This window comes from Camelina sativa, chromosome 5 (assembly GCF_030686135.1).
Source record: "Camelina sativa cultivar CO46 ecotype springtype chromosome 5, ASM3068613v1".
In the NCBI taxonomy this organism is placed as follows: Eukaryota; Viridiplantae; Streptophyta; class Magnoliopsida; order Brassicales; family Brassicaceae; genus Camelina; species Camelina sativa.
In genome coordinates this window covers 21,586,731-21,598,449 of record NC_141884.1, presented here as the reverse complement: position 1 = coordinate 21,598,449, position 11,719 = coordinate 21,586,731, and the positions used below count along the sequence as shown (strand labels likewise).

Here is an 11,719-nt window from a genome sequence, read left to right as displayed (position 1 = left end):
TTTGATTATTATGGAAGCAAACATTAAACTTTAAACCATTTCCAAAAATATAGGGTAATTTTGATTTTATAATTAATTTCATAATTATTGTTTCCATAAATATTAGATTTCTGACTAATAGTTTTTGTTTACCATATATTGTTTATTTTTTATTTTTTATTATATAAGTAACTGAACCTGTTTGGCAACATGAATATATGTTATGTTTTTTTTTTATTTTTTATATTCCTAAGTGTGCTCCCCAATTAATAGTATAGATTGTCGAAACTACTATGTATGTTATGGTCGATAAAAGTCTACTTATTTAGAAAGTGACCTTTATTTGGCAAGCAACAACATTCAATTTTCTATAAACAAAATTGTATGACGTATATTATTCAATGTGTATGTTGGTGAAGTTGTCCCTTCAATTTGTTGTATTGACTTTTTTATTTATTTATTTAATATGTAATCCAAACTCGACCAATACGAATAATCTACTACATAAACTTGAGAGTTTTATTTGTACACTCGTCTTTTGAATTTGACATTTGTGTGTGAAGCTGTCCCAAAGTTTTGTCATATCGAGTTATTATAAACAAAAATAATGTGGAGCTAATCAATTATGTAAAGCTTCAACCATGTCACTAGCTAGTAGCTAATCAATTAATATCCAAAGCTTTAAATTTAATGGGATTTAAAGCTTTAAGTAATGAAAGGGGATTCAAAGAAGCGCAGTGAGTTACAAGTAGGATTCACTTTGTAATTTTTTTTTTTTCACATATATATGAAAAAGAATGCAACATGAACTACTTTAACATCCAATCAAAGAGTCACTCAAATCCCACTTACCTAATTGGTGGTCTCAATGCTTTTTTAACAAACTTCTTGAGTCAAAACTCAGATTATTCAACTCTAATAAAGATTATAATTAACCACCATGATAAATTTGTAGTGATTGATTGAAGAACAGAAGCATTACACTAGACTACAAGCACTAGTGAAACTTGGTATACTTTACATATGCAGATGGTACAATTTTATTTTCCTACCTAACTATTACAATATGGCTTCTCCCTCATGGTAACGACAATCACAACGTCGTCTGCAAGACACAAACCCTAATCCATGGAGGGATGATAAGGAGAAATGATCCAAAGAGAGTATAACTTAAAAAAATCAAACATTAGACCATATAAGTCATCCCAGCTTGCAAGATGTTCATATGAGGAACAGTGAGGTTCGCAGCCCCAGCTCTGCAGTTCCTTCTCAAAAACGCATAGAAGTAATTAATCACAAGCTTCTTCAAAAAAATCGAATTCTTCTTCGCCCTCACATCTCCATGAGCCAGCAAATACGTTAGCCCCGAGTCCGTGGCTTCTCTCAAAGCCGCAAGCTCATATTCTAGAGCTGGATCTTCCTCCATAGACGACCCTACGCTTGAAGACGGCAAAACCTCTGAATCAAACTCTTGCTCTGGCTCAGACCGCTTTGCACGGTGAATGAGAGGAGCCATGAGGTCATCTGTGTAAGTATCACTTGCAACAGAAACCCTATCGGGATCAAAATCATTCAGAGTGCTCTCTAAAGCATCCTCTAACGCTTCACATCGCAAGAACTTCTCTAAACTTTCAATAAGAAGCTGTTCAAAGACTCTAGAATCTTCCTTTCTAACATCTTTGTAACCGTACCTTGCAATGCACCTGAACATATGGTAGTCCTTAGGACATACCCGTCTGAAAAGGAACCTCTCCTCTTGAGGAACGACCGGGACAGGAACATATTTGATACAGACAAAGATGATTGTTGAGTGAATTGCGGGAAGAGTGAGCAAGAACTGTCCAAAAATGGAAGGTATGCCTTGGACAAGCTCATTATAAAGGAGTCCAATCCCGGGGATTCGAATTGTTCCAAGAGTTGAACCGAGTTCACGCATAAAATCCATTGAGATTCTTTCCCTAACCTCGCTTTGGTACTTGAGAACGCTTCCATAGTTCCAAATGTACATTACGGTGAGGAAGAAAGTGGCGAATACTAGAGGAACCCAACCACCTTCCAAGATCTTGGTGAGAACCGCAAGCAAGTAAATGGTCTCAACGGATCCGAATATAAGTGGAAAACAGATAGCCAGAAATAGATTGGTTTGCCAAATGAGAAGCATCACTAGCGTTACCAACACTGTGCTCACCATCATTACACCAACCTCTGCTATGCCTGAAACAAGAAAATAGAAACATTGAGAAAAACAAACATCAAAAAACAGAAAGCCTTTTCTAAGACTCAGCACAAAAAACCAAACTGACCGTAAGCATTGGCGATGTGGGTTGTGCTTCTGAAGATGGAGACGACGAGTATGCACATGATCATCAAGAACCAATTGATGACAGGAATGTAGATTTGACCCATCCGTTTCTTAGAAGTGTGGATTATCTTCAGCCTTGGGAAGCAACCAAGAGCCATTGCTTGTTTGACGCATGAGAAAGTTGCAGAGATCATGGCTTGGCTTGCTATCATCGCCGCTAATGTTGCGATCACAAACACCGGCCAGAACAAACTCGCTGCTCAACATTGCATTATATCACAGTTTCAGCATTTTTGACATCTATTATATAATAGTAGCTGAGACCTTGAAGATATATTGATTGGTTACCTGGAACTGAATCATAGAATATACGAGCCGAGGCATCAGGATGCTTTGTTAGATAAGCAGCTTGACCCATGTAAGCTAAGAGAAGGCATGGGAATACCACGCAAGTGAATGCCATCTGTATAGAACGAACTGAGAAATGTCCCAAATCTGCAAACATTGCTTCGGCTCCTGTGTAGTTTCAAACACTTTGTAAGTAACAGAGGTTTGGTTTCTTTATTTAGACGTTGTAAGTTGAGAGTGCGTGTTTACTAACCTGTAATGCATAAGACACATCCACCAAGAGCAGACCAAGCCTGTTTGCTATTCTTCTTGAAGAACAAAATAATGTAAAACGGGTTTAATGCTCTTATGACAGTGATGTCGTACTTCAAAAGATTATAGATTCCAATAGCACCGAGAGAGAAGAACCATAGCGCAAGAACTGGAGCAAATAGAAAACCTACTTTACCCGTCCCAAACCGTTGTATGCTGAACAAAGCCACGAGAATCACAATTGAAGACATAACCAATGCATCTGAGCAAAAACAACACACCAAGGTCAAGATCAAGACGCAATTGCTTAGACATAAAGAGAGAAATCATATGATTGAGTTACCCACTTGTTCCAAATCCTTCAACTTCACCTTGTAAACCACTCATTGCAGACATCACTGCATAAGAATCAAAAGGAAGATCAAATCTCAATCTTGACCAGACCACTTCGTAGTTTATCTGTAAATGATTTGAAAGTTACACTAGTGTATGAATCCACCGAACCTTTTGGGAAACTCTATTGCAACAAAACACAATACAAATCAGACTGACCTGACATAGCTGGTGTAAGAATCCCATCGCCAATAATCATGGAAGTTCCCATTAGGACTAAGAGAAGAAGAAGAGTTTTCAAGTACCCTTTAGTCTCTAAAGCTTCTTTAATTCCCAGAGCTCTTTCCAACTCAGGAGTTGGGAGTTTAAGCCTAAAACTCGAGATCTGCTCATCAGCAGGTTGTTGATTTGGCAGCTTATTCACCTTTGCATACCTACAAATAAGTGAATACAACGCAAATGTTCCTCCTGCACACACACATACACTAATAAGAAACCACATAAACTCCAGTATACTAAAATCATAGATTCAGATGCATTACCTTCACCATTGTCGTTGGCTTTAAGGACTACAAAGACATACTTAGCCAAAGGAATCACAGCAATAGTGTAGATGACTAGAGACAAGGCACCAAGAACATCAACTTCTGTTCTTATAGGAACTTTACTAAAAACATCACTGAACACATACAAAGGGGATGTCCCCATATCACCATAAACAACACCTAACGTCTGAAACGCTATCCCAACTGTACCCAAAAGTGACAAATCCTAACAAACAAAAAAAATTCAAAACTTTTCAATTGTCAATAACACAAACACCAAAACTTTGAAGTCATCATACCTTGAGACTGTGACCATGAGAACCTGCAATCTCCATGGCTTCAACATCAAGAGAATCAGCTCTTTTAGGCTTTTTCATAAGTCTCCTCCTCAAATTCCCAAAACTGTAATCTCTATCTCTGCAGATTTCAGAAAACGGCGGTGTTTGAGAATCCACCTCGCTTCCATCAACCCATCTCCGGTCACTGCTTCCGGTACCAACACGTCTGAGACTATTGTTGCTACTTCCTTCTTCAATTTCATCCATTATTTTTGAGAACTTCTCCTCCAAAACGAGAAGCAAAGAACTCTCTCTGTTTTTTTTTTTTTTTTTCTAAAGCTTGAAAGGATCTTAATTTTTGGTTGGATGAAAAGTTAGCAGAGATTGGATTTGGTTGAATGTGACTTCTTCACTGACATAGTCTCTCTCACGGGTGTGTAACATGTTTACTGTTACTGTCAAGAAAGAAACGTACACAGTTCTCAATTATTTGAATTTCTTAAGTTAAGCTATTACAAACACCTTTTACGTTCCCAATTATAAAAATGGTATTTTTTTCTCGATTCTATATCCATCCTCTCAAAAACATTATCCATTTGTTATTTTTTTTTGTTTGGGACTTTGTGGTAAGAACATGAATCGCTACATAATAATCCCTAAATTTGAAATTTGCAGAAGCCCATTTTTATTTTAGGTGGGTGAAAGGCCCATTTAATTAGGCCCAACTGCTATGGCCGACTTGGAAAACTCGGCTTAACACAAGGTTTTATAACTTGAAAACAAGTCTCACATTCGTCGCCTTCAATCTTCTTCAAACATCATTCACTGCTCCGTTCTTCAAATCTCCAATTTGGGTTTCTCCTTCGATTCAGGTTCCTTTGATTTTTCCTCGTCTGTTTAATTGAGTATTATCCCCAACCTTCCAGTATAAATTAGGGTTTCTGATTAAACGATTCCCTCTTCGTTTCATCCGCAGGTCACTGAGGCGTTTGCGGTAAGTGTTTATGGTAAGTGTTCTTTCATTAACCCTCCTCTCTTGTTTGTTTTTGTTAATTTTGATTTGAATCATCTAGTAAAAAAAATTCCAAATTTAGGGTTTCAGAGTAGTTCTTGTTTCTCTTTGTTCCTTTCTGCTATATGAACATGGTAAGGTTGGGACTAAGCTAACTAAATATGTTGGATCTGTTGTTATAGGCAACTCTTGAAGATTCATTCCTTGCTGATCTTGACGAGTTATCTGACAATGAAGCAGAAATGGTGAGTGTCTTTTTAAAACCATTTTTAATCTGTTTACGTTTTTTTTGTTTTTGATATTTGACATGGAGGAGATATGGTTTTTAATTTGTAGTTTGGTCGATTATTCATATTCAGGACGAGAATGATGGTGATGTTGGAAACGAGGAAGAAGATGTTGACATGGACATGGCGGATTTAGAGACTCTTAACTATGATGATCTCGACATCGTCTCTAAGCTACAGAAAAGTCAGAGATATATTGATATAATGCAGAAAGTGGAGGAGGCTCTTGCAAAGGATTCTGATGGAGCTGAGAAAGGAACTGTATTGGAAGATGATCCTGAGTACAAGCTTATTGTGGATTGCAATCAGCTCTCTGTTGATATTGAGAATGAGATTGCTATTGTCCACAACTTTATTCGTGACAAGTACAAGCTTAAGTTTCAAGAGCTTGAGTCTCTGGTTCATCACCCTATCGATTATGCCCGTGTTGTGAAAAAGATTGGCAATGAGACGGATATAACTCTTGTTGATCTTGGTGACCTTCTTCCATCTGCTATTATTATGGGTATTTCAGTTACTTCTTTAACCACCAAAGGGAGTCCACTGCCAGAGGATGTCCTGCAAAAGGTGTTAGGGGCTTGTGATCGAGCTCTAGATCTTGATTCCGCAAGGAAGAAGGTCCTTGACTTTGTTGAAAGTAAGATGGGATCTATCGCACCTAATCTTTCCGCCATTGTTGGAAGTGCTGTTGCAGCTAAGCTCGTTGGGACTGCTGGAGGTGTGTCAGCGCTTGCTAAAATGCCTGCCTGTAATGTTCAAGTTCTTGGCCACAAGAGGAAGAACCTTGCTGGGTTCTCTTCAACATCACAGTCCCGTGTGGGTTATTTGGAGCAGACAGAGATTCTCCAAAGCACACCTCCTGGACTTCGTGCTCGCGCTAGCAGGCTTGTGGCTGCAAAGTCAACTTTGGCAGCAAGAGTTGATGCTACTAGAGGGGACATGGCAGGAATAAATGGAAGAGCTTTGAGGGAGGAGATCCGTAAGAAGATTGAGAAGTGGCAAGAACCTCCTCCTGCAAGGCAGCCTAAGCCACTTCCTGTTCCTGATTCTGAGCCCAAGAAAAGAAGGGGTGGTCGCCGTCTAAGAAAAATGAAAGAAAGGTAGCCTGTTTCATCCTACTTTGTGTCCTTAATGACTCTAGATGGAATTCTACTACTTGCTGTATTCTTACCATCATTCTCTTTTATTTAGGTATGCAGTGACAGATATGAGAAAGATGGCCAACAGGATGCGGTTTGGTACACCCGAAGAGAGCTCCCTTGGTAAAAATATTTTGTACTTTTACTTGTTGTTAACGGCCACTTTTAAAGAACTTAGTCTAATATCTGTTGTTCATGATGATAGGTGATGGACTTGGTGAAGGCTATGGAATGCTTGGCCAGGCAGGAAGCAACAGGCTGCGAGTATCCAGTGTTCCCAGCAAGCTGAAACTTAATGCTAAGGTCGCCAAAAAGTAAGTTTCCTCAGTTTCTCCGATTTTTATGTTATTACTCTTACCCTGTAGATTAATCTTTACTGAACCTGCCCTGTTCTTCCATAATATCTCCTGTGCGTTCTCATTTTGAACTGTGTATCAATGGCTCTTTTCAGGCTTAAAGAACGACAGTATACAGGTGGTGCAACTACCTCTGGTTTGACATCGAGCCTGGCTTTCACTCCTGTGCAGGTAACAAACATTTTCATTCGATTCCTGACCAATGTTTTATCTTGTTGTGATTCATTTTCATCCCTCTCTAACTTCAATTGGTTATCTATTTGACAGGGGATAGAGTTGTGCAATCCGCAACAGGCTCTAGGATTAGGCAGTGGGACTCAAAGCACTTACTTCTCAGAGTCAGGAACCTTCTCCAAGCTCAAGAAGATATAAAGTTGCAAGACAGAGAGACAAGTTTTCAAGTGTTGAAAAACTTTTGGGATTTTATCTTAGAAGATGAATGGTGTAAATGAATTGAAGAAGACAGAGAAAGGTTCAAAGTGGTGTTATAACTGCTTTCTATTTCTCTTTGTCTGTTTTAAGGTTTCTTCTGTCACTTAAGTCTAAAGAGACCAACAAAAAAAACACTGTTTCATATGGAGTCCCTCTTGAATCACTTTTGTTGCACAACCATACCTTTAAAAAGACTTGCCAGTTTAAGAAACGTTTCATTAATTTTATCTATGTCTTACCTAAAGATTCGTATCTATCTTCAGCATACACGGATTCCTTAGGTTCACGCAAGCCATTGCAACTTCAGACGTAATCAGTTGCTTTTAAAACTCTCTCCAACATAAATTGACTGGTTTGGTTATTATTAGATGAAAACTTAAAACTTGCAAATAATTAGATCTTATTCATGTTATTCGACAAATGTGATGATTAATCTTACAAATAGAGAAGGTTACTGATATCGCCATCGTTTCAATTACAAAATGCTAATCTGATAAGATGTGAGTGAAAACAAGAAAAAAATCACCGTCGATGTAAAATGTTCATTAAGACTCTACTAAACCCTACGATTCAACAGTCATATAATGTCGCCCGCGTGGTTGAGAGCACAATGGAGACATTATTGTTGTGAGAAAGTGTTTGCACCCGCTCTTTAAAGTTAAACCTACGGTAATCACTTAACAGTACGACCATCTTGTCTAATGTCTTCGTAATTTTAAGCACAAGTTCCACAAATGAAGCCACGTGCTTTGACTCTAAATCCTGAGGGTATCTATTCCAACGTTGATCCCGATTCAAGCCTTGGAAGTCCACGTATTTCTCCAAACACATACTCTACTCAACAGAAAAAAAAAAAAAACAATGGTCCTATGATTATTCGAACTCGATGATAGTTAGAAGGGAGGCCAAGGAAACACTAATAAAAGAAGGTCATGGTAATTACATACCTGTAAGCTGTTGCGTACTTCACCAACTGTCACCATCTTTAAATCAGGTGAGTTTTGCAAAAGTCTTTCTATACCAGGAATAACATACTGGAAGATTTCTGTATCAAGAGTCAAAGCTTTTATCTTGAACATTGGAAAAGTAACACCACAAACCTCGCCTTGCAAGTTGCAAGAGATAAAATCTAACATAAGAGATATAGTGAACACCAAAACACATATTAATTAATACCATTCGTAAATTTGCTTATACAGCCTCATAACCAACATAAGTAAAGTAAGTAAGAAAGAGTTAAAGACAATATTTGAGAATGCAAGAATGGTCTCAAAACATATCAGAAGAAAGCTTCCCCCAAAACTAAGCCTCTTTGCATTCTCCAACTTCTTTAGCATTTTAGTCATTGACACTGTGACATTATGTAAACCATCCATGACGCTGGCTTGTATTCCAATGTTCAGTTTAGCTTCAGTTAAAGATGAGACATCAACTAAAGTAAATGGTGACTGAGAGCTTCGCAATGTGAGACAATGGATATGTGGTGCCACAATCTGCGTTTTTCCTGACCCCATTATCTCTAATGTTCTCAGGCGCAGCGATTTTCTGAGATCAAGAACCTCAAGTTGTTTGGAGTGATTCAATTTTTAAGCTTTCGAGAACCGGACATCCATATAGAATCTTAGCAATAGAGTCATCTGCGAGATAACAATACCACAAGGACAGCTTCTTCTAAGATGTCTAAGATACAGAGCATTTGAGAGTCATGAAAATACGGTAACATAAGGCAGAGTTGCTTAACAGGGGAACTGATGTAGAATATATCAGGAATGTTATAACCATGAACAAAATCGACAAAGAGGGATAGATCCTCCACGTTGTGGGACATGGCGAACTCGATCCACCTGTCCATGTTGGATACAGTGTGCTTGATCATGCAGCTTCTTAGATGAAACTTGATCATCTTGGAAGCTGTGTAGCGAGTTAACGTTTCGTTTATTGCATCACCATCAAGTTTATAATCATCAATGGAGAGACCAGGTGTATCGGACCATACATGCCATGCCTCCATTGTTTTGACAAGACAGAAGTTTTGATGGCGAGTTTCGTCGGAACAAAGAAGAGGATATGTTGGAGGATCACATCGGGCATGGAGCTGATTAAGTCCGTACTCTGGCGATGATCGTTGCGTAGAGGTATGTGAAGCGGCTGTCGAGCAAGCTAGGCCTGGGCATATTATCCATACCCGAATTCCGAACCCGAATCCGACCCGAAGTAACCGGTTCGGTACGGGTACGGGTTAGTGATAATATCCGATCGGTTTCTATCTTTTACTAAATCGGATATCCGTACCCGATCGGGTAATATCCGATACCCGATATTAAACTGAATACACCCGAACATATATACACATTAGCAATAGAATATTACAAATCCCTAATCCCCTTTCTTCCTTTCCATTGCCGATTTGATTTTGATTCACCCACCGCCATAGCTAGATTCAACTTCCCTTTTCCAAAAACCATTCAATCGATATAAGACCCAATTCTTCAAACTGGAAACCCTAAATCTCCAATATCATCTTCTCCGCCGTCTGAAAATCCTCGGAGGCAATCACAGGTACTTTTCTTCTTCTTCTTGTTCAATCATAATCTGTAATTATGTCTTCACAAGATTTTCTGAATGTTATTTTGCTCAGCAAAGTTTGCTGCATGTTTGATTGTTTTTATCCTCTTATTCAATCGTTTTTTTGTTTGTAATCTGTAATGTTTTGGTTTTTTTTTTTTTTTTTGTTGTAGTTAGTCTATGCTTCTTCTTCTTGTTCAATCATAATCTCTAATTATATCTTCACACAAAGATTTTTTGAATGTTAATTTGCTGTAATGTTTGCTACATGTTCGATTGTTTTTTTTTTTTGTTTTTTTTGTCAACAAGATGACTATGGTTTTAATTGGTGAGTTTCATCTAATCGCATGTCACATTTTTTGGTTCTTGCTATTGAATACTGATGTAATTCACATTATATTTCACAGGGACAGTTGGAAATTTATCTTCAAGATTCTTCAAGAATTTTTAGTTTCAATCTCTTAGTCACATTCTCTCTTCTATTTGAACGATCTATCATACTCTTTGGTTTTGGTCAATTTACTCTTTAGTTTTATATCTTTCTTCTCTTTGATTTTATGTCCTTCTATTCTACTACTCTTTCTACGTTTATTGGATTAATGTCATGAAACTCTTTATTGGATTCAGATTTCTATCTCTTTTACTCTTTCTTCTCTATGTTTTTATGTTTGTAGTTATGTCTTTATTGGATTCAGATTTCTATCGGGTTTATTATGGGTTTTCTATGCAATTCAGTTTAAAATAACCAAACACCATTGGTTATCTGATCTTTATATCGGTTTCGGGTATTACCCGAAATTAACCGAACCCGATGCTAACCGAACCGAACCCGACCCGATAATAGAGAATACCCGAACGGGTTTTATAACTCCAAACCCGAAAACCCGAACCCGGATCCAAGCCAGAATCCGAATGCCTAGGCCTAGAGCAAGCTGTTGTCCGCCATATATATATTACTTAGGGTTTGTTTTAGTTAGTTAATTATTTTAATGGATCAAAATGGTTTACGTGTTCGGTTAAATTGTGTTGATGAGTTCACAAAAATCCTACAAAACATATTAATCGAGTTTGATAACCAAATCAAACCAACAATAATCTTAAAAACCATTGCAAATCCAACCGCTCTCTTCAAACAATTATTACTTATTATATAACCTGGATCCACATCCAGTGATATACTTTGGTCTTCTCTCGTGTTATCGCAGGCTGTTTCTTTATCCATCTCAAGTAGAACCACACCAAAAGTGGAATTTTATACAACAATGGAAAGCTTATAAAAATTGAAAATAAATTAGATTTTTAATTTGAAAAATGTGATGAAATTGTGCTTAAAACTTGCAGTCTAATATTGTTTACTAAGATGGCCATTGTGTCATTAACCAGGTTCAGATCCAATGTGTAAGTAAAAAACAAAAAAAAACACTGTATATTATATTAATTAATTGACGTTTCATGTAAGATGGTCATCAAGACTCAAGACTAAACCCTATGATTCACCACTCATATGATGTGTGCCATTCTGCCTGGTTGAGAGCACAATGGAGATAGTATTGTTGTGAGGAAGTGTTTGAACCAACTCTTCAAACTTAAACCTAGGGTAATCTCCGTATAACTGTAGAACCATCTTGTCTAATGCATTTGCGTTTTTAAGCACAAGTTTCACAAATGAAGCCACGCGCTTCGACTCTAATTCCCAGTGGGATCTATTCCAAGAGGCTCCATCTTTTGATCTCCAACCTCCCACGCCCACGCAGTCGTCACAATAGTTCTTCACAACAGAAAAAAAAAAAAAAAAAAAAAAAAACATGATTCTTGGATTATTCGAACTCGATGATAGTTACAAAGGAGGCTCAATGAAAATAAAAGAAGAAGTTTATGGTAAATATACGAA

The 11,719-nt window shown here is 37.7% G+C and overlaps 2 protein-coding genes, 1 long non-coding RNA gene and 1 pseudogene across 5 annotated transcripts; 2 read left to right on the top strand and 2 right to left on the bottom strand.

Moving 5' to 3' along the window:
- Window positions 1-910: 910 nt before the first annotated feature.
- Window positions 911-4,660, bottom strand: LOC104787142 (putative potassium transporter 12). Of its 2 annotated transcripts, none has more exons than XM_010512660.3 (8): window positions 4,059-4,660; window positions 3,757-3,985; window positions 3,434-3,682; window positions 3,229-3,279; window positions 2,883-3,143; window positions 2,630-2,797; window positions 2,283-2,537; window positions 911-2,193 (listed from the first exon to the last, which is right to left on the bottom strand). In XM_010512660.3, exons 1-8 carry the CDS (start codon window positions 4,302-4,304, stop codon window positions 1,166-1,168), a joined length of 2,487 nt encoding a protein of 828 aa, XP_010510962.1. In that variant the 5' UTR covers window positions 4,305-4,660; the 3' UTR covers window positions 911-1,165. The 2 variants fall into 2 exon arrangements, with proteins under 2 accessions (XP_010510962.1, XP_087306672.1); XM_087450546.1 differs by having other exon boundaries at window positions 3,229-3,340; window positions 4,059-4,543.
- Window positions 4,661-4,711: 51 nt separating this feature from the next.
- On the top strand, window positions 4,712-7,474 carry LOC104787143 (U4/U6 small nuclear ribonucleoprotein Prp31 homolog). Of its 2 annotated transcripts, none has more exons than XM_010512662.3 (8): window positions 4,712-4,909; window positions 5,014-5,044; window positions 5,232-5,294; window positions 5,409-6,436; window positions 6,528-6,598; window positions 6,681-6,789; window positions 6,927-7,002; window positions 7,099-7,474. In XM_010512662.3, the coding sequence occupies exons 2-8, from the start codon at window positions 5,042-5,044 to the stop codon at window positions 7,201-7,203; spliced, it is 1,455 nt and encodes a 484-aa protein (XP_010510964.2). In that variant the 5' UTR covers window positions 4,712-4,909; window positions 5,014-5,041; the 3' UTR covers window positions 7,204-7,474. The 2 variants fall into 2 exon arrangements, with proteins under 2 accessions (XP_010510964.2, XP_010510969.2); XM_010512667.3 differs by having other exon boundaries at window positions 4,788-4,909; window positions 5,386-6,436.
- A 359-nt stretch (window positions 7,475-7,833) lies between these two features.
- Window positions 7,834-9,606, bottom strand: LOC109132869 (putative F-box/LRR-repeat protein At3g18150; annotated as a pseudogene).
- A 6-nt stretch (window positions 9,607-9,612) lies between these two features.
- On the top strand, window positions 9,613-10,466 carry LOC104787140 (uncharacterized). The gene is made up of 2 exons (XR_767797.3): window positions 9,613-9,822; window positions 10,236-10,466. It is a non-coding gene; the product is annotated as an uncharacterized LOC104787140 (long non-coding RNA).
- The last annotated feature ends 1,253 nt before the right edge of the window (window positions 10,467-11,719 follow it).